This window comes from Staurois parvus, unplaced genomic scaffold (assembly GCF_062004578.1).
Source record: "Staurois parvus isolate SC_StPar_1 unplaced genomic scaffold, SC_StPar_1.0 ptg001087l, whole genome shotgun sequence".
NCBI lineage: Eukaryota > Metazoa > Chordata > Amphibia > Anura > Ranidae > Staurois > Staurois parvus.
The window spans coordinates 1143427-1171111 of NW_028318883.1; the positions used below are offsets into that span (position 1 = coordinate 1143427).

At 45.0% G+C, this 27685-nt stretch overlaps 1 protein-coding gene and 1 long non-coding RNA gene across 2 annotated transcripts; one reads left to right on the forward strand and one right to left on the reverse strand.

Annotated features, from left to right (window-relative positions):
• Positions 1-1613: 1613 nt before the first annotated feature.
• PRELID3B (PRELI domain containing 3B) lies at positions 1614-18481 on the reverse strand. Its single transcript, XM_089658648.1, has 6 exons — positions 18361-18481; positions 9851-10019; positions 7727-7816; positions 6850-6920; positions 6381-6483; positions 1614-5549 (listed from the first exon to the last, which is right to left on the reverse strand). Exons 1-6 carry the CDS (start codon positions 18390-18392, stop codon positions 5430-5432), a joined length of 585 nt encoding a protein of 194 aa, XP_089514774.1. The 5' UTR covers positions 18393-18481; the 3' UTR covers positions 1614-5429.
• Positions 18482-23061: 4580 nt separating this feature from the next.
• On the forward strand, positions 23062-25461 carry LOC149440430 (uncharacterized). Its single transcript, XR_016307631.1, has 2 exons — positions 23062-23333; positions 24669-25461. It is a non-coding gene; the product is annotated as an uncharacterized LOC149440430 (long non-coding RNA).
• Positions 25462-27685: the final 2224 nt, after the last annotated feature.

The following is a 27685-nucleotide window of genomic DNA, read 5'->3' on the forward strand; positions in this document are numbered from 1 at the left end:
ATTGGGAAGCTGCAGTATTTTACATGTTTAGTTTTGGGTTTAATACCGCTTTAAGGTGTCAAGGAGGATGAGAAGTGGGTGAGAGTGGGGGAACCAATTGAATTTGCAGGTAGTATTATTATTATAGTACAGCACCAACAGTTTGCGCAGCACTTTATAAAATGTATACATTACAGTTACAATACAATTTGGTACAAGAAGAGACAGAGGACCCTGCGGTAGTAGGCACTGTGAGCACGATGTACTGCCTCTGTGCATTCCATTGACTAGTGGCTTCTATAGGGCTGGAGCTCAGAGCAGGGGCCACTGAATTAAGCTGCATTCACATGAGCATTTAGCCAGAGTGTGAACCCAAGCGATAGGAATCTTTTGGTTCCTGCTGGGTCTGGTGCATCCAGCCACAATTACCACAGGAAATTGTTGCCTGTGTGAACATTCACAAATAGCTGCAGCCAGCCTGTCATTGCACTCTACAGGTTCACCAACCACAGCTATCTACTCAAAGCTGTCAAACCCAGCACCAGGAATCCATAGATCAATATCCACAATACATACCAATCCTGTCTTCAGGTGCGGGCCATTGACTCTACAGCCAGCACCTAAACATCAAACAACGGCTTTGAAGCAGCCGCACAAATAAACCTGAGTCTTCTTCATTCTGGAGGTCTTCTTGGTTGGGGTATCTGCAGGCTGGTCAATGATCCCTCCTTCCACATGGGGCACTCCTTTGGTTGGTTTCTATTTCTATAATCAAACCAAATACAAATAGGGGGGGGACTCGTCAGGCCCTGACTACAGCGGATTATGCCCTCATTTTCAGAACGCACCTCGCTCTGCAGGCACTATATTAGGTGTAGTCTGATAACACTGTCATATCAGTGAGGCCTGCCTGCGACACACACTGAGCCTGTATTAACATAGCAGAAATTACATCTCCATAGAGGTCAATGTGAATGCTACATTGTGTTAGTGGCCTAGGTATAGGAGAACCTTAGAACTGACCCTGACCTCTCCTTGTGAACACCTAGCTGCCAAACTGACCCCTGCTTCAATATCTTTTATCACAGGTGCAAAACAAGTATGCAGATATCGGTTTTCCATAACCATTTCCACAGCAGTGGTTGAAAAGGTATTCACACCACAGGGCCATCACATTTTTTGGTAGAAGTAGTGCTCGTTATGGTTGTTCTCCTCACTGAAGATTTTGCACTCACTTTCTGTCCAATGATAACGTCAGCAGAATGAAAAGTGAGGATACATCTCCCAAATAATCCCTCGGGCAGGAACAAAAAGACAGGGGCTCTAACCTATTCCCACTACCCAAAACTAAATACATTGTGGCTAGAGTCACATTTTAACCAAATCAAAGCAGTCTACTGCAGCCTATGAGCTTCATGTTCTATGCAAATATGAAACATTGACAGTGAAACCAGAAAGAATGGAAAAAAAAAAAAAAAAAAAAAAAAAATGGAAGCCCCTCAAACAACCCGAGGACTCTATTTTGTTGTATTGTCCTGGTCTGGGCATCTTAAATGTTTTATTCCGACAGGCCTTTCTCCCAACCTTTTACCGACATGCATACTAGAAGATACGAATGAAGACACACACACGGGTCGGAGACATTTCCAGTTTTTACTGGTATTGGCTTGTCCAAATGACATTCATAACAAGAACAATGTAAATATAAAAATAAACTCAGGAGTGCTAGTTGTACAAAACATGTCATTTAACCCTTATTGTCTGTACAGTTAAGGCCATATTACATTTCTGCCACACAAGCAAACATTAGTTGTTACCTTGTTTTATACCAAAACAGAAAAAGAAACTTTCTAGATGGACAAAATGAAACTGTGCTTGTACCACAGAAGAGGATTTGGATGATGCAAATGCTTGCACGGAGTCCAGTCAGCCATTCTGAGAAATGAAATGATTTAGTCGGTGAAATCGCAACAACCTTGAGCTGACAAAATGGCCGCTGCTGCTTGGCGACAATGATGGCAGAAAACTGGTAGGTGGTACACATCGAGCCCCATCATGAATTGGCTGCTGGACTGAGTGACAATTTATGCAGCTGCATGCTGGGAGTTGAAGCCTAGTGGCGATTTTAAACTCTTGCTTCACAGGATTAGTGCTACATGCTAGCTATACTATTCTTCATTAGAAAATTATTTCAAGCAGTATGTTGATATTACTGGTATCTTCATATATTAGGAATAAAAGCTAGTGACCCTTCCACAGCTATACGAGAGCAACTTTAACTCAAAACGGTCTTCACAATCAGCAGAGATTCTTTTTTACTTGCGTGTTCTGTGCTTGTATTCATCCATGCTACCCTGTAACAGATATTATAATGGGCTTAAAGTGAAATTCATTAGTTGCTGGTGACACCATAGATGCCGGTGCTGCGCCTAACAGTTCTCCTATCCTAAATTCAGGATGTGGCTGATGTCATCAAATTGAAGTTTTTTTTGGCTACTGTTATATCCTCAAAAACTAAGCCCAATTTCTCTCCAAATAAACAATTTTATTTTTTTAGGGCCAGTTCATACAATAGAAAGGCAGTCCGGATGCATTTCTGATGCGTACCAGTTAATTTGTTCCCCCTCTTTCTTCATCGTCAATAAAAACATGCATTCCAGTGCGTTTTACTGCATTCCAGTACAGTTTAGTGTAGAAAAAAAAAAATGCAGCATGTTCTTTTTTTCTGGAACTAGAAAGCACTGGAACCGACCGCACTGGTGTGAACTATGCAATCGAAAACCATGTAACCTACTATAAAAGCGTTTTTTTTTTTCTTGCACTGGACTGCATGTGGTGTGAACTGGTCCTTAAACATGTTTTGGGGGCACCTTTGCTAAAATGATTTTTCATACAAAAAGGTGAGCTTAGCCTCTAAAGAGACACTGTCACATTGTCCAAGTAAACAGTGACAATGGAAAGGGTAACCCCCCTGCCCCAATCCCCTTATACTCACTTTACGTGTGCTCCCTTGCAGCTTCTTCCTCCTCAGTAGAAAGCAAGAAATTCTGTGATAGCACCCAGCCGAGGAGCTACTCGTTAGGCCCTGTCCTATGACTAGGGGACTGAACAACACTGTTCCCCTTCGTCGCAGACAGAGCCAATCTCAGTACAGGCTGAAGAGGAGCAAGAAGGCACAAGGGAGTGCAGGTAAGGTCATTACAGAGGGGCTTCGGATACCCTTCTAGAGACACTGTTGCCTGCTTGGGCAAGAGGACTTGGTCTCTTCACAAGGAAAGTGGCATTTTTCGGTGCAGCCCCTTTCGTTCTAATTTTATTTCATTGTTATTTTGAAAAATATAACAAGTAGCATCTGACTGGCTGCTAGAGACACCAACGTTTACACTGCATTTACAGAATGTCCTCTAATATTGTTTACTCTAGAAGAGGGATTTTAACTTTAAAACATACATCAACTTTCGTGCATCTACTTTATAACAACCAAATTTTCAGAATTTCCCTAGCTGTACATAGGTCAGTCAACTGAAACAATGCAACTAATGAACTGATATGGTTACACATAGGGAAATGATCAAAGTATATGTTAAACAGATTTACAGTATCCTATTGTTTGTGATATGTACATCCCCAATCAGAAAGATAGAAGTACCAAGATACAGTACTAAGTCTCAGTTTTCCTGAAAGCCCAGTACTGCATGGCCTAAAAAAAAAAAACAAAACAAAAAAAAAAAAAAAAAAAAACACACAACTTCATCAAAAAACTGATCTGTCCATTTAGGGTGGCATGTTGGCAAGGTTTGATCCCTGTTTAGGTCTTCACAGCTATCTAGGACCTCAATGGTGAGATCACCCTTCAAACCCTACCAAAGCTGTGACAGCCTCTTCAGGTGTCACCTGCAATAGCGACTTCCTCATGTGTCCTTATGGAGAATCCAGGACAGAAGACACCGTGCAGTATTTGTGCCTGGTACCCTGTATTGAATTTCCATAAGGGAATGTAGAAAAGGCACTTCAGTAGGTAACATTAGATGTCTGCTAAGCCTGAAATTTCAAAGCCGTGGCACAGGTGGTGATGTCACAAACCATTGCAGGGGTTATAGAACATCAGTTTTGAGTGCCGTTTTACTGCAAGATCAATCTGCTTGTTAACAAGTACAGTATTTTAAAGAACACTTGTCACTAAAGTTAACCAAGTTTCAGGGAAACAAGAGGTGGCCTGCATGCACACAATTTTTGTCTCCAGAGCACCTTGAAAACCCTTAAATCTGGGTCACTCTGGATGCAAATACAGACATTTCCAGCCATAAAAGGTCAAAGCCAAGACACCCTTGATACAAACTCATTGACATGTCTAAGACGCAGAAAGGGGTGCAGCAGAGCTCAGATTTTGCTGCTGGAGGCAACCTGTGATATATAGGGGTGCTAAAGAAGCTAAAACTGCACCACACTTAGGTTCTCCAAACTTTATCCAAAAGACAGGCCAACTTATATTGTAAATCCAATTACCTTACTGCTAGAAATAGGAAAGTGTCAAGTCTAACAGTCTTCAAAACGCTGGGGAATATGTGCTACAAAAGACTTAAATTAATTGCTGCTCACATGGTGTACCTTTGCGATGTCAACAGACTTTATCACCTATCAGATGAGGGAGCCATGCTTGTGGCTGCACTATTACTACAAAGCAGCCCATCAATTTTCAGTGACATCTACTTCTGAAAATGCTATCTGCCTCGCTGTCAGGCCAACTGAAAGACTTCAATACTGAGTCAGTGACTCAGAGGTCAAAAGACCAGGTCAGAAAAAAGTAATTTGCAGCCTGGCAACTGGCATGTTCAAAAAGTCAGAATGGCAGTCTCCATGTTTCGCTCATGACAGGCATCCTTGAATGACGATAGTTGTAATTGAGAGCTAGCTTAGTAAACCCTTTAGTCAGACTGCAGGTATGCAGATAAATGACAGGCAATGAAAATGGCACTCATTTACTAAAGTGTCTGATGTAGAAGCTGCCTCAGTTTGGGCTGTCCGTATGGCACCAGGAAGCAGAAAGGAAGGATGTGATTAACAGACTTGGGCATTAGACTGTCTAGGACAATTCTTTCCTATATTACCTTTATAAATAAAGCATGATGAAACAAGCTGGTTTAACATGGCTCTTGTTCTGGTGGAGATAAAGCCGTGAGATCACATCAAAACCTGTCAGTCAAGTATTAATACTGGGAAGGGTGAGGGAGGTATTTAGAGGAAGTCACTGTACTACTGCGTACGGTCACTTAGCTACCTGGTCCCCTTCATTCATTGTTCCCACACTGCTGCCTCCTCTCTCCACGCTTCAATTTGAAAAATCCTACTTAATAGATACATTCTTAAATAAGAATAAATAGTTGAAGTGCCAAGAGGAATATCCTAGCGTTTCCAGTACGAATGCCCAATGGCTACGGTGTGAGTAGACATCAATCCTCTACATAGGCCGCTGCTGCCATGGTCGTCCTGATGCCCCCTCTTGTGGTTGCCTTCAGATCCTCTAGTTCGGAGTTTAGTTTGCTAATCACCCATTCCATAGCATCCCGGCCCTAAAGAAGCAGAAAGAAGTGCTGTTATTAGCAATTGTTTTCAGAAATGACTCAGAAGCAGCAAGCAAATCTAAACACACCAATTAAGGTGGGCTGGTCAGTAACGTCATACGAGTCAAATGTTTCTAAAACTCACAATATTACTTTCTGTAAACTAATTATACCTTATCTGTCTGTAAATCTATCCTCATACAGTCAAGTAAAAGCTTAGCTCAGTCTCAAGATACTAAAGATTGTATGTGATGAGGGGGGTCTAAAGGTTTTCCTTTTAGACAGACCCTGACTGGTAGGCATGCTCATTTTTATACCCCACTGGAATACCTTGCATGTGATCTTTGCATAATGAGCAAATATAGCTGCCCCATGTACAGTTGTAAGTACAAGCTATACGAAGAAACAAGGTTTTCAAAGCAAGCTTACACTATGCAGATTTAAAGTAAGCTGATCATTTCTAAATGCATGAATGGAAAAAAATACTACATTTCCATAAAGGCATATGCAGATCATTCCGAGATATTGCTCACTTGGCAATGCCTACTAAGCCTTTATGAAATAACCTAAAATCATGAATTGCAGATTCATTGTAATGCTAATTATGCTGTGTACAAGTCATCATCAAGAAAGCCGGAATTACTAGTTGTAACCTGAACACATGCGACACTGGACAGCACAACCCTAGCTGCAGTAGAGTAGATAAAGGAGGCTTATCTGTTTTAGGTAGTTTCCCTCCCCACCCAACAAAAATACACATCAATGGAAGTTACCCAAGAAAATATGACACACTCAAATAATGGCAGAAAATACTGGACTTTAGGTTAGTCATCCACTTACCTTATTGGCATTGGTAGAAATGGTATTGGCCATCATTCCCTCTAAATAGCTGCTCAGACTGACACCTTTCACAGTTATGATAGCTTCCTGAGTGAGAACAGTCCTGAAAAACACAAACAATGCATTGAAGTCTTAGCTCATCTGAGAGAAGTTGCTCATTTCAAAAATTACTATACAAAGAAAACACTAAGAAATAAATCTGGTTAACCAGATCGGTATATTATCTGAATTAGTAGCACAGACAGCAACAGATTGGGGTTGATTCACTAAAACTGGAGAGTGCAAGATTTGGAGCAGCTCTACATTGAAACCAATCAGCTTCCAGGTTTTTTTTTTTTTGGTCAAAGCGTAAATTGAACAAGCTGACGTTAGTAGCAGATTGGCTGCCATGTACAGCAGCACCAGATTTTGCATTCTCCAGTTCTAGTAAATCAACCCAATTGTATCTTTCGCACAGCTCTGTACTCACTTTTTGTCGTCCTGAGGATGTGGCTTGTACACCAATCTTTCATCCACAGACACCATATTTGTGAATGTGATCTAAAAGCAAAAACACAAGACAACAAATTACATAACAAGCAAATAACTCTGTTTAAAAAGAAAAATGCTAAATATTTTCAGCAAGAACATCTTGTGATTCAAGTTACATTTCACCAGGAAGTAATGTTCGAAGTGACTTCACAGTTTTACATGCTTGCAGGCCATATTTTCATTCTAGCAATTTGTATAAAGGTTTTGAATTTTACTCTCTAGTGCACAGGTGTCAAACTGGCGGCCCTCCAGCTGTTGCCAAACTACAAGTCCCATGAGGCATTGCAAGATTGATAATTATTACAAGCATGATTCCCAAAGGCAGAGGCATGATGGGACTTGTAGTTTCGCAACAGCGGAGGTCCGCCAGCTTGACACCCCTGCTCTAGTGGCAGCCAGAACAGACACCTTTGCCAGGTTCTAGGCTAGTGTCGTTATTATTAGGAATAATTCACACTGAGCCTGCTATGGGACAGAAGATTCTGAACCCCGCCCAGCACCAGAAAATGACGAGTGTAAATTAGTGACGAGAGCCAGCCAAGTGGCTCAATCTGCTGTCAGCAGTTCAAAGGTGAAACATTATGTGATATAATGTTCAGGCAGCAGCTTCCTATAGCTTGCAGAACTTCCACCTATAACCTGCCAGGTGGAAGGAAGCACTCTCTGGTGGAATTAAAGGGCCATGAATCCTGTAGCAAGACTTGGTTATGTGGAATATCCATTATTAGCATTAAAGCTGTAGTTTAATTACATTTTTGCTTTGTTCAAGGACTTTTTACACTTTCATACACAAATATGACAAGAGGGCCACTTACATTTGTTGATTTTAGTTCCATTGTTTTTTCAACAGGATCAACCACCGAATGTTCTTGAACATATGTCCTTGATCTGGTTGCCCCAATAAGCTATTCATTGAAAAAAGAAATACAAAACGGTTATCTTCAAAAATACACTAAGCCCCTTTAGGTAAAAGACAGTATTTCCTGATAGCCCACTCACTACCAAAATATATTTACTAATCCACACTCTTTTGTGCTGACAGAATGGGGCTTCTGGGTATAAGAAAACATTCCATATTCCACGGTTGACTTGCTTACAGGATAGAGCAGCCAGATCACTAGGCCCAAACATTGTCGCACTGAAGGATGGGGAAGGCATTGACATCAGCCACCAGGTAAGCTCTGACACTGGTGCCCAGTCAGGGTGGGATGTATTTGCTCACTCTGCATTGTGACGAATCCTTTAACCCCTTCCTGCCGACGTCACACACATATGCAGACTCACAGAACTGAGCTTTTTTCCATGGGGCTGCAGATTTACACACCATACTGCCCCGAACTACATCACTGACCTAATATCCAAGTACCGCCCAGCGCGCACACTCCGCTCCTCACAATGTACCTCCTCTCTAGTTCCCTGGTCTCCTCCTCCCATGCGCGCCTCCAGGACTTCTCCAGGGTGTCACCCATCCTCTGGAACTCCCTGCCCCAACCCATCAGATTATCACCTACTCTCCTCTCCTTTAGGCGCACCCTGAAAACCCATCTCTTCAGGGAAGCCTACCCCACCCCCTGCTAACTTGCCAACCTCCTCCACTCTTCCTACCACTCCATCCCCCACAGCTATCTCCTCCTGTGCCACCATCCCCTCCCTCCTAGATTGTAAGCTCCAAAGAGCAGGGCCCTCGATCCCCTCATGTTTTGCATTGTATTGGTATTGTTCTGTCACATGTTCTGTCCCCCTTTGTAATGTACAGCGCTGAGCGAACTATTGGCGCTTTATAAATACTGTATAATAATAATAATACCTGTCGTCGTGCTGGCAGCGCGCTCCCAGCACAAAGACCGGGGTGTCACTGAAAGCCCTGGGTCCCGGTCTAACGATCAGGACCCGGAACTCCCGATTCCAGGTTACATGATCGCTGTGATAGTCTATCAGAGGCTATTACAGTGATCAGTCACTGTACAGCCTGCCCCCCTTGTTTTTTTTTTCCCTCTATGAATGGAGAAGAGAGATACATTGTATCTCTTTCTCTCTTTGCATAGAGGAAAAAAAAAAAAAAAAAAAAAAAAAGATAAATAAATATTAAAAAATTAAATAAAAAATACCTAGATCAAGGTTTGATCTAGTTCAGTGCCAGGGTTAGTGTTTGGGTCAAGGTCACATTTTTTTTTTCTCTCTTTTTTTTAAAAATTGGAATCAGTGTGTTTTAGGTAAAAAACAAAACAAAAAAAACCACTATTGGTTCTGAGCTGTACTACGGGTACAAACATCAAATAACCTACACATATATGGTATCGTTGCAATTGTCAAGAGCTGGAAAATTTATTTTGGGTTTGTTCTTTGGTGGCAGATTATGGTAGTAACAAGAAACACACAGCTAAATTTAAGAAAAAAAAAAAAGCGACACATTACAATGAACTGCAGGGAATCTGCTGATAATGAAAATTCCTTTGTGGCCGCTGAAAGCCATTCACAGAAAACATCCCACACTCAGCAATTCCCACCGATGGCCGTAGGAGGAGTGAATTAAAGTAAACACCAAAAATGAACTTCACTTACTTACTCCCTTTTGGTTTGTTACATTTAAAATGTAGGCAATATGTTATATCTGTTCAATAAATGCAATAAAGTACCTGTTGATCCTGCCCGAAATCCAATGCCACCAGTTTTCCTGTTAACCTTTCAGTGTTATCTCAATGATATCAAAAAGTGTGTTGGGACTACAGAACAACTTCCCCCCCCTTATGTTATGGAGATGAGGGGCTTGTTCTTTAGCCCCAACACCATTCCTTTCCTAAGGTGACAGGATGTGTGTTACTAATACAGCCCCACATCTAAGGACCGGTAAGCTGCAATATAGTACATTTTTGTTCTTGGGTCAGGATACACTTATGCTTCTGCTAACCTATGTGCAGCTTCCAAGGAATAAGACTTACTGATTTCACTAGAGAAGGCATTCCCCACTCCGTGCTGAGCAGCCGGTCACTGTGCAACTTCCCACTGGAATCCACGTGCCTGTTCAATACATCCACGCCGACCACACTGGGGTTCATGGGGTTGGGGTACTTCTGCATGGCCGCTGTTGTGACCATTTCCCATGGGTGGCTGTCAAGAAAAGGCATAAAAGCACTAAGCAGCAAGAAATCTTTTTTTTAATATATATGTATACACACACACACACACACACACACACACACACACATACATACATACACACCACATATATATATATATATATATATACACACACACACACACACACACACACACATACACACCACATAGAGAACATAAAATGACACTGGACCAGTACAATATCAAAGCTGCATTTAATGCATAACATTTTACATTGTTTTGGATACAGCAAAGAAGGGTTATGGAAAAGTTATAATCCTACACCCACAGTTGATCCAGAAGAAGGCAAAAAAAAAGGCAAAAAAAAACAAACAACAAAGCATGATCCAATTTGCTCCTGCAGGGGAAAGAATAAAAATTCTTCCTGATCCCCTGAAAGGCAACTGGATATTCCCTGGATCAACTTTACCTATAAATGTTAGTATCCAGTTATATGCTGTGTATTTTAGACAAAAAAAAAAAAAAAAAAAAGCTTGTTGGATTATCAATCTGGTTATAGTTGGCTATAGGTGGATCAAATCTTGGCCAGTTCAGCAGGAACCATTCATCTATGGCAGCGTTTTTCAACCACTGTGCCGCGGCACACTAGTGTGCCGTGAGATATTGTCTGGTGTGCCGTGGGAAAAATTCCAATTTCATCTGTAACATGTGGCTTCGGCTCACAAATAGACCAATCATTAGAATCTAATGATTCAGTGGTCGGCAAGCCGCGGCTCGCGAGCCACATGCGGCTCTTTACCCAGTCTAATGCGGCTCTTCTGTGTGCCGGGCGCCTGCTCCCCTCCCTCCTCTCGGTCGGCCGCTCCCCTGCCTCCTCTCGGTTGGCAGCCCCAAAAGTCCGCGCGGACCTTTTAATCCGGCTTGCGGATGTGGCTGTCAGGATGTGTGTAGGCGGGGCAGCGTGCCGAACGTGAGGGGAGGGGAGCTAGGCTCCTCTCACAGTCCGCCCTGAAGACCCGAACGGCGCGGGAAGACAGCGAGAGGAACGCAAAAGGTAAGTGAATTGACACGGGGGACTTGGCTTACTAGAAGGGGGGGGGGGGAATAGTACTGTGGGGGATGAAATACTATATGAGGGATGAATTACTTTATGAGGGATGAAATACTATATGGGGGGATGAAATACTATATGGGGGATGAATTACTATATCAGGGATGAATTACTATATGAGGGATGAAATACTATATGGGGGGATGAAATACTATATGGGGGGATGAAATACTATATGGGGGGATGAATTACTATATGAGGGATGAAATACTATATGGGGGGATGAAATACTATATGAGGGATGAAATACTATATGGGGGATGAATTACTATATGAGGGATGAATTACTGTATGAGGGATGAAATACTATATGGGGGGATGAAATACTATATGAGGGATGAAATACTATATGAGGGGATGAAATACTATATGGGGGGATGAAATACTATATGGGGGGATGAAATACTATATGAGGGATGAAATACTATATGAGGGATGAAATACTATATGAGGGATGAATTACTATATGAGGGATGAAATACTATATGGGGGGATGAAATACTATATGGGGGGATGAAATACTATATGGGGGGATGAAATACTATATGAGGGATGAATTACTATATGAGGGATGAAATACTATATGGGGGGATGAAATACTATATGGGGGGATGAAATACTATATGAGGGATGAATTACTATATGGGGGGATGAAATACTATATGAGGGATGAATTACTATATGAGGGATGAATTACTATATGAGGGATGAAATACTATATGAGGGATGAAATACTATATGGGGGGATGAAATACTATATGAGGGATGAAATACTATATGGGGGGATGAAATACTATATGAGGGATGAAATACTATATGAGGGATGAATTACTATATGGGGGATGAAATACTATATGAGGGATGAAATACTATATGGGGGATGAAATACTATATGGGGGATGAAATACTATACGGGGGATGAAATACTATACGGGGGATGAAATACTATACGAGGGATGAAATACTATACGGGGGATGAATTGCTATGGGGGATGAATTACTATATGGGGGATGAATTACTATGGGGGATGAATTACTATATGGAGGATGAATTACTATATGGGGGATGAATTACTATATGGGGGATGAATTACTATGGGGGATGAATTACTATGGGGGATGAATTACACTATGGGGGATGAATTACACTATGGGGGATGAATTACTATATGGGGGATGAATTACTATGGGGGATGAATTACTATATGGGGGATGAATTACTATATGGGGGATGAATTACTATGGGGGATGAATTACTATGGGGGATGAATTACTATATGGGGGATTAATTACTATGGGGGATGAATTACTATGGGGGATGAATTACTATGGGGGATGAATTACTATATGGGGGATTAATTATAATGGGGGATGAATTACTATGGGGGATGAATTACTATATGGAGGATGAATTACTATGGGGGATGAATTACTATATGGGGGATTAATTACTATGGGGGATGAATTACTATATGGGGGATTAATTACTATGCTTACTATGGGGGAATATTACTATACTTACTATGGATGACACATACACATCATTCATCTACTCTTGGTCCGGCCCCCGGGTCCAATTATAAAATACTTTATTATTTCATAATAAAGTAATTATAAAATAATTTCTTTGTGTTTGATTCCTATTCAAGAGAATTACTTTATATATAGTCAATATAGGCACAGAGGTAAATTTTTTTAACATTTTCTAATGGTGGTGTGCCTCGTGATTTTTTTCATGAAAAAAGTGTGCCTTTGCACAAAAAAGGTTGAAAAACACTGATCTATGGGAAGGCTGGTTGTACCCAAGTCCATTCATTGACCTAGGTACAACGGGGGGGGGGGGGGGTTCAGGGACAATTCTTGTCTTGTTTGTGTGGATGGGGGAAACAGTTATGCAGGCTGTAGAGGGGTCGTTATCGGCCGAAATTTCGTCCGGAAGAATAATCAGCCGATATTTGCACCGTTAGTGGGCAATGTCGTCGGCCGATTTTCACGGTTCCTTCTCGTTTCTTTTATCGGTCATGCTGGAAAATCTATGAAAAACGGCCGATTTTCGTAAGCATTTATGGCAACAGAACGATCGATCTTTCGGCCCATAAACAGCCCGTCTATGGCCCCCATTAGTTGTTTTCTCATGCAGCCTGTTTAACAGATTAATATCTCATGAGTGTTCGGCTCTATTCACAAAGCTGACAATCCTGACAGCAGGATTTGCTGGAGATAGTAACAGTCTATTCATAGCAACAGCCTTACAAACCTGACAATCATGTAAAATAAGTAGGTGACACCATAACAACACAGAACAAGGAGTGACCTTTCCTTCTATTGTGTACTTGCTGTTCTTGTCCTCTCCTGCACATTGTACAGGGAGGAGGTTCATGTATCACCGTCTTATGTCATACCTGAGGTTCTTGCCTCAGTGTCTTGTAAATAATATTCTGCAGTCTGTTTTGCGAGGATCTGCTGCGTAGAAGGAAAAAGGCATGTGACCTCACATAATTAGAATCAGCTGGCAGTGAACTCTGCAAAGCTCGGGAAACAGCTTTCCAAAATGGAACGTGAAGGCAGTGCGCGCCCCCCGGGAAACGTGAAGGCAGTGCGCGCCCCCCGGGAAACGTGAAGGCAGTGCGCGCCCCCCGGGAAACGTGAAGGCAGTGCGCGCCCCCCGGGAAACGTGAAGGCAGTGCGCGCGTCAGCAGGAATGTCCTCAGAGGAGTCACTTTCTTCTTTATCGGACATGTAGGAAAGTCACATTGTGCTTCGTCCTTTGATGTGAAGTCACATGAGGAGATAACGGAGGAGCAGCCCATCATGGAAAAAGCATGAGGGAAAAAAAACCGGCACCCACGACACCCCTCCCTCCACACACACACACACTTTCTCGTCACATTCCAACAGCCCTGAAGGCCAAGCTCTACTTTTCTGCAACAAAATGGAAGTCTGAATGCAAGAGTCGCTCTAGGCGAACATACACTACAATATGATTGTACAATCTCATTTAGATCTATCTACTGCAAGGGCCTCCCTGATTTGAGACAATTTGAATATATTGTTTAGAATAAGTCATGGGGAAAAAAATACAAACTCCAAGCAGAAACTGCCCCGGGTATCCAGGAGCAAGAAGAGGAGTGCTAACCCACTCACACATTGTCCTGTATCACCTTTCAGGGTGCGTCTGGTCAGGACTGTATTAGTGTGGGTTACTCAATTATGCTGCAATTAGTGGAGTTTTATGGACTAGCACTTTAACACGGCACATCATGAGCACTCGGCATCCACGTGCCGCCTTGGAATAACCGGTCAGGTGGAAGCTGAGGAATGTGTCAACCCAAATACACAGAGAAGGTCACCAGGTACTGCACATTGCAACACGACTGATAACAGCCAGAAGTCACCGAAAGTCTGCAGACACCTGGAAGGCAGCCCATCCATTCCCCCATCCACACATTACATGTGAATGGAGGAATCCCTCCAGCTGTGGTATTGTATTCTGACAGCAGGGAGCCTTCTCCACCATCAAAATACAAAGATCCGCACAGATCGTTCAGGAAAAACCCTACAGGCTGGTTGTACGCAAGTTGATCAGTATACTCACTTCTGTACAACCAGCCTGCTTGTGCATGGATTGAAATTCAGACGTTCCCTGCTGAACCAGCCAAACGTCAATCCATGTATGGCCAGTTAAAGTTGTCAAAAGGTCCGCAGGCGCCCGGCAAGCCCCACCAAAAATGTCCGCAGGCACCTGGCAAGCCCCAGAGGCGTCCGGCAAGCCCCAGAGGCGTCCAGCAAGCCCCAGAGGCGTCCAGCAAGCCCCAGAGGCGTCCAGCAAGCCCCAGAGGCGTCCAGCAAGCCCCGCCAAAAGCTCTGCAGGCACCCTGTAAGCCCCGCCAAAAGGTCCGCAGGCGCCCGGCAAGCCCCAGAGGCACACGGCAAGTCCCGCCAGAAGGTCCACAGGCGACTGGCAAGCCCCAGAGGCGCCGGCAAGCCCCGCAGGCGCCCGGCAAGCCCCGCCAAAAGGTTCGAAGGTGCCCGGCAAGCCCCGCCAATAGGTCCGCAGGCGCCTGGCAAGCCCCAGAGGCGCATGGCAAGCCCCGCCAAAAGGTCCGCAGGCGCCCGGCAAGCCCCGCCCACAGGTGCCCGGCAAGCCCCGCCAAAAGGTCCGCAGGCGCCCGGCAAGCCCCGCCAAAAGGTGGACGTGTGTGTACTGTACTGTGGGGAGTGAGTGCTTACTTCACCCACACTGCACAAATCCCTGGCCCGCATGCACCAAAATATTGGAAACAAAATGTAGCAATGGAAGTGTTACTGTGCACGTTGTCACAATGCATAAACATGTATGCTCGGGGTGCTGCTCTTCCTTTCATCCTTAGTGGCTGCCCCATGCACCTAGACAACACATGTACACTTTGGTACACCACAACACAAGGTAGCACACTACCGCACATTGGGATTTGTTGACTTTTATATTTGCATGTTTTATGTAGCATTTTAGCGCATTAGGCAGTCCATGTCAATGAAGGAGCTGCACTAACACAACTCGCATTAACATCTCAGTGTGAATGGTGTTCATGTACCGAAAACATATGAACCCGGCCTCAACGGATGTTTACCTGATTTGGGTACAGTAAGCCGAAACCGAATTGGTTGCTGTCTATTGTATTGCCGCTCTCTGATACATTACTGAATGAGCCAACAAGTCCCCTGCCTGCACCTATGGGAATGGTCTATTCTGCATGCGGCAGGAAAGTCTGACCCGGCTGGGAGATATTTCCCAGATACAACGACCGACACCAAGGCTGATCTCAAACTGGCAATTCTGTTGTTAGTGACAGCTCGCAAACAGGATCACAATACAGGGCTGAACGGGGGAGGTAAATACTAGGCTGCGTCTATATGAGGCTCGCTTGATGGCTGAAGAGGCAGCGCTCTCTGGCCGGTGATGTACTCTGCAGTGATCATCCAGCCAGTGATGGAGACGTGGAAGGCGGTGAGCCTGTGTGCAGTTTCTGGGGATCACATGTGCCAGATGTTCCCCATCCACTCCTACCATTCCCATGACTGTTGAGTACCCCCACCTCTACCATATAACCTGTCACTGTGTATGGAGGGTGCTGGTATCACTCATTGGAGCAGGCAAGCCTGTACTGATATGTGTCTGGTGTCACCAAATACAACTTCCCTTTGTAACTCGGCGACATAACTACAGCACCCACTGACAGCCCAATGCAGCAATCCTGAGGTCACGGTGCAATGTCTGCACATCCTCTTCTGGGCTCACATTCATTTCCTGCAGGGGCTGAGTAATGGGACAATGTTCTGCACAAACCTGACTCCACCATCCGTCCATCCATCCTCCCTCCTGTCAGATTCTGCACAAACCTGACTCCACCATCCGTCCATCCATCCATCCATCCTCCCTCCTAATGTCAGATTCTGCACAAACCTGACTCCGCCATCCGTCCATCCATCCTCCCTCCTAATGTCAGATTCTGCACAAACCTGACTCCGCCATCCGTCCATCCATCCATCCTCCCTCCTAATGTCAGATTCGGCACAAACCTGACTCCACCATCCATCCATCCTCCCTCCTAATGTCAGATTCGGCACAAACCTGACTCCACCATCCATCCATCCTCCCTCCTAATGTCAGATTCTGCACAAACCTGACTCCACCATCCATCCATCCTCCCTCCTAATGTCAGATTCGGCACAAACCTGACTCCACCATCCATCCATCCTCCCTCCTAATGTCAGATTCGGCACAAACCTGACTCCACCATCCATCCATCCTCCCTCCTGTCAGATTCTACACAAACCTGACTCCACCATCCATCCATCCATCCTCCCTCCTAATGTCAGATTCTGCACAAACCTGACTCCACCATCCATCCATCCTCCCTCCTAATGTCAGATTCTGCACAAACCTGACTCCACCATCCATCCATCCTCCCTCCTAATGTCAGATTCTGCACAAACCTGACTCCACCATCCATCCATCCTCCCTCCTAATGTCAGATTCGGCACAAACCTGACTCCACCATCCATCCATCCTCCCTGCTGTCAGATTCGGCACAAACCTGACTCCACCATCCATCCATCCTCCCTCCTGTCAGATTCTACACAAACCTGACTCCGCCATCCGTCCATCCATCCTCCCTCCTAATGTCAGATTCTGCACAAACCTGACTCCGCCATCCGTCCGTCCATCCATCCTCCCTCCTAATGTCAGATTCGGCACAAACCTGACTCCACCATCCATCCATCCTCCCTCCTAATGTCAGATTCGGCACAAACCTGACTCCACCATCCATCCATCCTCCCTCCTAATGTCAGATTCTGCACAAACCTGACTCCACCATCCATCCATCCTCCCTCCTAATGTCAGATTCGGCACAAACCTGACTCCACCATCCATCCATCCTCCCTCCTGTCAGATTCTACACAAACCTGACTCCACCATCCATCCATCCTCCCTCCTAATGTCAGATTCTGCACAAACCTGACTCCACCATCCATCCATCCTCCCTCCTAATGTCAGATTCTGCACAAACCTGACTCCACCATCCATCCATCCTCCCTCCTAATGTCAGATTCTGCACAAACCTGACTCCACCATCCATCCATCCTCCCTCCTAATGTCAGATTCGGCACAAACCTGACTCCACCATCCATCCATCCTCCCTCCTAATGTCAGATTCTGCACAAACCTGACTCCACCATCCATCCTCCCTCCACACACAGTCCAATCCCTGCCAGACAGAGGGGGTTCTGTAGGCCAAGAGGATGGCTCAGCTTGGTCTCTATGGGACCTTTGTATTGTGACTTGAAGATGAAGGAAGGGGAACACTGCGAAATATTCAGCCATTGTCAGGAGGAGGAGGAGAAGCGGGGGGGGGGGGGGGGGGCGGGTGAATGGACATGATGTCACAGGACAATGGGAAGGAAGGATAGGAGTCCCAGACCCCCCCCCCCCAGGTGACACCACAGGGCTTCTAGGACCTGCCCTCCCCCCCCCAGGTAACACAGCAGGGCTTCTGCGCTCCCCCCAGTGACACAACATGACGCACACAGACATACTGGCACTTGTAGTCCTCTGATGCCCACACATGCTGGGATGTACAGTGGCCCCCTAGGCGCGGATGTCCCGCACAGTCCAGGCCTCCCGCTCCCCCGGATCTGGTTCCCCCGCACAGTACCGGATGGTTCTAGAAGGTTCCATGGATCCCACAGAGCGAGCCCCTCCCCCTCCCCGGGACTCACTCGAAAACGTGCTCGGAAGTCCAGATCTTCATGTCTCCGCTCTCCGCCCGCAGGACGCCGAATGACGGAACCGCGCTCTCCCCGCTCGGAGGAACACCCGCTCCGCCAATCAGCAGCGGGAACGTCATCGCATTGCCGTCAGCAGGCCACACCTCCGGCACCCGGCATTGTTAAAGTGACAAGACACGACCTTCAGCATCTCCTGCACACGGCGCCCTGTCTCCGGTGACCCCGGGAGAGCTCCCGGATGTCCGCCCTGTACCCCGGCACATCCCACACACAGGGGCAGGTGGATGGCGGAGATAACACACCGTCACGTGGGATATTTTGAGCCTAAGGCCGGCCATACACTATACAATTGTCTGCCCAATTTCCTTTAGATTTACCTTCAACTATATAGTGCAAGGGCCGGCCTGATTGGATACAATTGAGAGCGTTGTTTAGGTTGAACCTCATATATGGTTTTTGTTAAATCTAAAGCAAGTTTCTCAAGAAAATTGTATAGTGTATGGCCGGCCATGGGTCGATCTTCGAAAATTGGACCTAAGAATAATCGGACGATTTTTTGCTCTGTTAGTGGGCAATGACACCGGACGATTTTCCTGGTTCCTCCCCTTTTCAGTGATCGGGCATGTTGGAAAATTCATGAAAAATCACCGATTTTCGACTCATTGATGGTCACATCGTACAATTGTTTTTCCGAAAAGAATATTTGCATGAGCCCTGACCTGGAAGGAACAGAAGTTTCGCCTGTTATATGGGGTGAACTTTATGACTCGGTCGGCCGATTTTCAAAATCATTGATGGCACCATCGGATTACTGAGCGAACAACGTTTTTGATTTTCGGGTGAAAAATCGTTCGGAATTCAACCCATGTATGGCCTGCATTAGTCAAGTCCATCAAAATCTACTAGTCCAATCCTCCCCTCCCCCCGGACTGACGGTGCTACTGAGGTGTCTCCATTGCCCCTCCATAGAATGGGGCCACCCTAAGGCTAGGTTCACACCTATGCAGTTTGCAGTGCGTTTTGCGTTTTTTATGCATTTTGCCTTTTTTTTTTCAGCTTGTTGCTGGGCAGAATAAAACGCATTAAAAACGTATCAAAAACGCACTACATGTTTTTCACCAGTGTCTCCATTAAAGTCTATAGAATCAAAAACAACTTTTTGGGTTCAAAAAAGTCCCTGACCCTTTCCAAAAAACGCAGCGGGTGAAAACGCGGCGATGTGAACCTGTCCCAGAGGAAATCATGTTAGATGGACTGCTGTGCGTTTCCAGAAAACGCTTCGGTGTGAAGCTAGACTAAGGCTTGGTTCACACCTATGCAGTTTGCGTTTGATCTGTGTCTGCATTGCGTTTTGTGTGTTTGCATGCTTTTTAATGTGTTTTGCGTTCTTTTGTTTGCTTTTTTTTATCTTCTTGTTGCTTAGCAGATTTAAAACGCAGCAAAAACGTATCAAAAACGCACTACATGCTTTTCTGCAGCGTCTCCATTGAAGTCTATAGAACCAAAAACGCAACGTTTTGCGTTTAAAAAAGTCCCTGACCCTTTCCAAAAAAAAGCGGGTGAAAACGCGGCGATGTGAACCTGTCCCATAGGAAATTATGTTAAATGGACTGTACTGCATTTCTGCAAAACGCAGCGGAAAACGCTTAGGTGTGACCCTGGGGTAATGCGTGGTTCACACCCATGCAGCCGCGTCCTGTGTGTAGGGCGGCTCATTCATTTTGATGGCCGGTCCAACCAGCATAATCATGGGAACGAAATCCACCATTTTTTTTTTTGTAAATTGCATGATGATGTCGCCTGTAAAAATGCACAGCGGCTGCCAATGCATTGGGGTGTCATTAAGGATTAAAGAGTAACTTTTGTTAAGAAAACCCCTCCCCTCTGGGTCATCAATGCACAGTGCAGGGGTTGGAACAAACTTTGTTGCAGATTCCTACCTTTTGTTATGCGGGCCATAGATGGAATGAAAAATGGCCGAAAATCCGCTGGAAAAACAAATTGGCCGATTTTCGGATCGTTAGTGCGGTAATTGGTCGGCCGTTTTTAGTGATTTTTGCCCTTTTGGATTATCGGTCCTGCTGGAAAATAATCACCCAAATTTGTCGTTCTGCCAATTTTTGCGGCAATGATGGAAAAATCTGCCGATCTTTTTCCAATTTTAAAAAATGCGCATGAGCAGTGACATGAAAGAAGAAGAAAAGGAAAAAAATAGAATATGAATGAGAAGAGAAATAGAATATGAATAAAAAGAAGAAATAGAATATAAAGAAGAAATAGAATATTATGAAGAAGAAGAAATAGAATATGAATATGAAGAAGAAATAGAATATGAAGAAGAAATAGAATATTATGAAGAAGAAGAAATAGAATATGAAGAAGAAAAAGAAGAAATAAAATATGAAGAAGCAAAAAAAAAAGAATTTCAGTCCAATATTATATTTGACATTTAAAAGTATAGCAACATTGTATCTATTTGTATCCGAATAGAAACATCTGTATCCAAAATGGATACAAATAGATACAATGTTGCAACTTTTTCTTCTTCTTCTTCTCCATATTCTATTTCTTCTTTTTATTCATATTCTATTTCTTCTTCTTCTGCATATTCTATATAATTGCCGGCCGTAGACGGGACGAAAATCAGCCGACTTTTTTTTTACCAATGGTGGTAATGTCCGCTGATTGAACGAACAATTTTTAGTTTTTCTAAAATAAAACGGCTGGTTTTCTCCCTGTCTATGGTCTGCATTATTCTGAAGAAATATCTGTGTCTGTGTCCATGTGTAGTGATTGTGAGGGACTTCATAACGATCAATCAGCTGCTGCACCTGCAGGGTTCTAATGAAGAAAGTGTCATGGTCTGCATTCCTTTAGAGGGGATTTCCCTTTGAGAGTATCTCACCAGAAATGACATTTGTGTTATTCCTTCACTGACACCAATATTGGGGCACTATTCCTTCCATTGACACCAATGATGGGGCACTATTCCTTCCATTGACACCAATGATGGGGCACTATTCCTCCCACTGATACCAATGATGGGGCACTATTCCACCCACTGATACCAATGATGGGGCACTATTCCTCCCACTGATACCAATGATGGGGCACTATTCCTCCCACTGATACCAATGATGGGGCACTATTCCTCCCACTGATACCAATGATGGGACACTATTCCTTCCACTGACACCAGTGATGGGTAACTATTCCTCCAAGTTACACCAATGATGGGGCACTATTGCTTCAACTGACACCAGTGATGGGGCACTATTCCTCCCACTGACACCAATGATGGGGCACTATTCCCCCCACTGATACCAATGATGGGGCACTATTCCTCCCACTGACACCAATGATGGAGCACTATTCTTCCCACTGATACCAATGATGGGGCACTATTCCTCCTCCTGATACCAATGATGGGGCACCATTCCTCCCCCTGATACCAATGATGGGGCACCATTCCTCCCACTGATACCAATGATGGGGCACTATTCCTCCCACTGACACCAATGATGGAGCACTATTCTTCCCACTGATACCAATGATGGGGCACTATTCCTCCCCCTGATACCAATGATGGGGCACCATTCCTCCCCCTGATACCAATGATGGGGCACTATTCCTCCCACTAATACCAATGATGGGGCACTATTCCTCCCACTGACACCAATGATGGGGCACTATTCCTCCCACTGACACTAATGATGGGGCACTATTCCTCCCACTGATACCAATGATGGAGCACTATTCCTCCACTGATACCAATGATGGTGACTATTCCTCCCACTGATACCAATGATGGGGCACTATTCCTCCCACTGATACCAATGATGGGGCACTTTTCCTTCCACTGATACCAATGATGGTGACTATTCCTCCCACTGATACCAATGATGGGGCACTATTCCTCCCACTGATACCAATGATGGGGCACTTTTCCTTCCACTGATACCAATGATGGTGACTATTCCTCCCACTGACACCAATGATGGGGCACTATTCCTCCCACTGATACCAATGATGGTGACTATTCCTCCCACTGATACCAATGATGGGACACTATTCCTCCACTGATACCAATGATGGGGCACTATTCCTCCCACTGACACCAATGATGGGGCACTATTCCTTCCACTGACACCAGTGATGGGTAACTATTCCTCCAAGTTACACCAATGATGGAGCACTATTCCTCCCACTGATACCAATGATGGGGCACTATTGCTTCCACTGACACCAGTGATGGGGCACTATTCCTCCCACTGATACCAATGATGGGGCACTATTGCTTCCACTGACACCAGTGATGGGGCACTATTCCTGCCACTGACATTTTTTACTATCACTGGCTACAGTCTGGCCCCCCTAAAGTTTGATGGACAGTAAACTGGCCCTTAGTTTTTAAAGTTTGGAGACCCCTGATCTACAGAATCCTTGCAGTTTCAGGAAGCCAAATACACTTTACGGAGGGTGTCACAAGAGACGTTCTAAGGGTAGGACTGTTGTATGGAAATAGAATTCCTGGCCTTCAGGACGGCGATGTATATATAGCCTCAGCGTCCTCTTCTTCTGATTACCTAACAGATGACTGAGGCAGGCTGCACGCCAAGGACAGCGCCCCACCCTGACCATGACGCAAGCAGGCTGACTACATTGTGTAAGTAGGGGAAAGGTGACAGCTCGGCCTCCAAACAGGGCTGTCACATTGGGAACGTTGTCAGGTCCCGGTCACATCACAGCCAACTGTCCCTGATCTCCAGGCACCCTGCCACGTTCAGGAAAGCAGGGCACTAGAAGTGCTTGTCCCCGGCTGTGTTCACCATTACCATCCTGCTACACAGTGCCACTTCCACTGTGCCGACCCTGCGACAAGTATGGGAGGTGCCACCTGTGACTGGGTTCATCCTCATCCTGGTTCCCTGCCCAGAACAAGCATGCAACCAATAAAACGCAAGGTTAGTGACTAGGCAGTACAGCCAGCATTAGGACGATCACCAGGGCAGATCCCACAGTTCCAGCCTAGCTTGTTTCCTGTCCATGAAAGGGGGAGATTTACTAAAACCGGAGAGTGCAAAATCTGGTGCAGCTCTGCATGGAAACCAATCAGCTTCCAGGTTTTATTGCCAAAGCTTTATTGAACAAGATGAAGCTAGAAGCTGATTGGCTCTCATGCACATCTGCACCAGATTTATTTATTTCAGGTACTTATATAGCGCTTTACATATATATATTGTACATTCACATCAGTCCCTAACCCTCAAGGGGTGTACAATCTAAGGTCCCTAACTCACATTCATACATACACACGGGCAGACTGACAACTCATGGGGCCCCCGGGCAATAGGGGATCATGGTGCCCCTGTGTCCTTGCCCAAACTCAAAAAAGCTTATGAAATAGGTACCAGGGGCATCTCATGGGGCCCCCTACTGCCCTCGGGCAGTGCCCGAGTTTCCAATTGGTCAGTCCGCCCCTGCATACACATACTAGGGCCAATTTAGGCAGAAGCCAATTCACCTACCAGCATATCTTTGGAGTGTGGGAGGAAACCCACGCAGGCACAGGGAGAACATGCAAACTCCAAGCAGGTGGTGCCGTGGTTGGGATTTGAACTGATGACGCTAGTACTGCCAGGTGGAGGTACTAACCATTTAGCCACTGTGAACCAGGTTTAGTAAGTCTCCCCCTTTTAGGACTAGTTTGAATCCTCATGCACACGGGACGTTTTGATAACACTGGTAACGTTAGCTGTGTAAAGTCACATTAGAACCGCGAGTTTTTCAGCTTTTTATAAACGTTTTTGCATTAGTGTATAGCGGCGTTTTGACGCGATTAGCTGCGTTTTCCCACGTTTGCATTTTTTGGTGTTTTTTTGAGTAAAAAAAGGCCAAAAACGCCAGTTTGCAACATTTTACCGCATTTTGATGCATTTTTCAGCGTTAGAGCGTTTTCATAGCTACAAAACTCCTCTAGAAGCCCACTAGTTCTGGGTTTTTTTTCCAGCCAAAAAACGTTGATTCCAGTCTATGTGTGTATGGACACATAGATAACATGCTGAGGGGTTTACTGACTGTATAAAAAACCGTCAAAAGCCAAAAACAGCCGCTGTTATAAAACTTCCAGTGTGCATGAGGACTTATACAGGCCATATATGGGTCGGATTCCGAACGATTTTTCATCCGAGAATCAAAATCCCTCGGTAATCCGATGGTGCCATCAATGATTTCTTATATCGGCCAACCGAGTCACAAAGTTCACCCCATATAACAGGCGAAACTTCTGTTCCTTCCAGGTCACGGCTCATGCGCATATTCTTTTCGGGAAAACGATCGTATGATTTGACCATCGTCGAATCGAAAATCTGTGGTTTTTCATGAATTTTCAAACATGCCCGATCACCGAAAAGGGGAGGAACCACAAAAATCGGCCGGTGCCATTGACCCACTAACAGAGCGAAAATCGGCCGGTGCCATTGACCCACTAACAGAGCGAAAATCGGCCAGTGCCATTGACCCACTTACAGAGCGAAAATCGGCCAGTGCCATTGACCCACTTACAGAGCGAAAATCAGCCGGTGCCATTGACCCCACTAACAGAGCGAAAATTGGCCGGTGCCATTGACCCACTTACAGAGCGAAAATCAGCCGGTGCCATTGACCCACTAACAGAGCGAAAATCGGCCGGTGCCATTGACCCACTTACAGAGCGAAAATCGGCCAGTACCATTGACCCACTTACAGAGCGAAAATCAGCCGGTGCCATTGACCCCACTAACAGAGCGAAAATTGGCCGATTATTCTTGGGTCTGATTTTCGGATGAAAAAATCGGTCGAATTTTGACCCATGTATGGCCAGCATTAGACTTGACTCTCACAGATTTATATGCTTGCTGTTCCATATTTCAGTCAAATCTATAGTTCTCCTAAAAGGTACCTATGTACAGGAAGAGATCTGCAGCTATAGTACCATGCAGGGCTACACAACATACCAATCTGTGACACCAATCCATATCCTCCACATATAATCCATAAACATCCTCTTATGAATGGTCCTGTCATTTATTCTTCATTAAATAGTTACGTTACTTCTGCCTCTCTGTAATGTCCTCTGTGAGCTCCCACACCTATCCTTTTCCCCCTCACTTTTGTTTTTTGGAATGAGCAGTGTACATTAGTTGCAGTCATGTGCACAGCTCTATGCACAGTCCATAATCCATGTCAAGAGTGAGGCGGAAAGGGTGGCTGTGTTCCTACATAGAGTGAGACTATGAAGAATGAACACAGCCACCCTCTAACAGATCGCTAAATCACAGCAGCAAAAAAAAAAAAAAGCTGCGAGTAATAGAAGAAACCTTTTTTAGTTAAAGTGGTTATAAACGTCTGAAATGAAAAATGAACAGAGCATATCCCTCTACATTATGTGCTTTTCTCATTCCAAAGAACCTCATGTGATTTGTGTCTCCTCTCTGCTGTCTGCATTAGTCACTTCTGACAGGTTATCCCAACACCACAGAATCTCTGAGAATGGCCCTGCCCCCCATAGAAGATGATTGACAGCCTCAGCTGTGCAGGTTTTCCTGTGAGATTGTGTAGAGGGGCACGCGCCCTTTTCCTCTACTCATGTCTCAGATTACACTCAGCTCTGTGCTCTATGATGTGCAGTTTGTGATGTCAGGTCCCAGCCTCCTACATGCTGGAACTGAGAAAAAAAAAAGCCTTTGATCTGTGTGTTTTAGGAGACTGTAGAGGAGACATGGGTTGCAGACAGGGGCGGACTAACCATTTGGAAACTCGAGCACGGGATCAGTAGGGGGCCCCATGAGATGCCCCTGGTACCTTTTTCATAGGCTTTTTTTTTGAGTTTGGGCAAGGACACAGGGGCCCCATGATCCCCTATTGCCCGGGGGCCCCATGAGTTGTCAGTCCGCCCCTGGTTGCAGATAAACAGGTACACCTTATGTAGAATTATTGGTTTAATCTCTGTGTATCACCTGAGGTCAGTCACTTCACTAGGTATAGGTAAGGGCTTACAACCACTTACGTGAGCATCTCTCTAGTCTAGGTTCACACCTAAGCGTTTTGCGGAAACACAGCGGTCCATTTAACATGATTTCCTATGGGACACGTTCATATCTCCGTGTTTTCACCCGGTGCATTGTTTGGAAAGGGTCAGGGACTTTTTAAAACGCAAAACGTTGCGTTTTTGGTTCTATAGACTTCAATGGAGACGCTGCAGAAAAGCATGTAGTGCGTTTTTGATATATTTTTGCCACTTTTTAAATCTGCTTAGCGACAAGAAAATTAAAAAAAAAAAAAAAAAAGCAAAACGCATTTAAAAAAGTGGCAAAAACGTGCAAAACGCAATGCAGAAACAGATCAAACACAAACTGCATAGGTGTGAACCTAGCCTCGGGGGGAGGGGGGGGGGTAAATGCAGCTCTCCAATAGCAAGCATAGCAAGCAAGTGTGAGTTGTGAGTTGGCTGTATTCAACAAGGTAAAGGGGAATTCCTTCCAGAAAACTGTGGAATATATCTACACCTGATTCTTAGGATCCGGGCACTCCGGCCAGACAGCAGTGTGTTCAGTAGCTCTAACGAGCCGGGCCCTCTGTTTCCTCTTGTACCAAACTGTATTGTAACCAGGGGCGGACTTATAATTTGGAAACTTGGGCACTGCCTGCCCGAGGGCCCGGGGTCAGTAGGGGGCCCCATGAGATGCCCCTGGTACCTTTTTCATAGGCTTTTTTGAGTTTGGGCAAGGACACAGGAGCCCCATGATCCCCTATTGCCCAGGGGCCCCATGAGTTGTCAGTTCGCCCCGGATTGTAACTGTAATGTGTACCTTCATTTTGTAAAGCACTGCGCAAACTTTTGGTGCTATATAAATCCAGTATAATAATAGAGCAGTGACTCAGGTCAAGCACACAGCGGTGTCCCCAGGGCGAGCAGCTTCCCTGGGGGCACCACTCGAGGGGGAGGAGCCAGGAGCACCGGTGAGGACCCGAAAAGAAGAGGATCGAGCTGCTCCACTGCACAGAGCAGGTCAATATAGAAATATCTGTTATTTTAGAAAGAAAAAAAAAACACACTTTAGTGTCACCTGAACCTTTTATGGATCGTGGGGGTTAGTAGCATATGAATTATGAATCTGCATTCAAAAAAATCTGCATAAACTCCATGCTTCTTTCCAAGGGCCAAAATTCTTTAGAAAATGCCCAGCCCCTTGCTGAATCCATAGCACATACAATTCGTCTCTGACAGGTTACATCATAAAGACAGATCAAAGAGGAACTGCACTTTGTACTTGGC

What these genes read in the sequence shown, in the direction of transcription:
- PRELID3B (XM_089658648.1), bottom strand. Translation starts at nt 18,392, where the DNA reads ATGAAGATCTGGACTTCCGAGCACGTTTTCGA. An exon ending in ACTTCCGAGCACGTTTTCGA is followed by an intron (nt 10,020 to 18,360) that starts GTGAGTCCCGGG and finishes TTTTCTTGACAG; the next exon opens with CCACCCATGGGAAATGGTCA. An exon ending in TGCCTTCTCTAGTGAAATCA is followed by an intron (nt 7,817 to 9,850) that starts GTAAGTCTTATT and finishes TTCAATGAATAG; the next exon opens with CTTATTGGGGCAACCAGATC.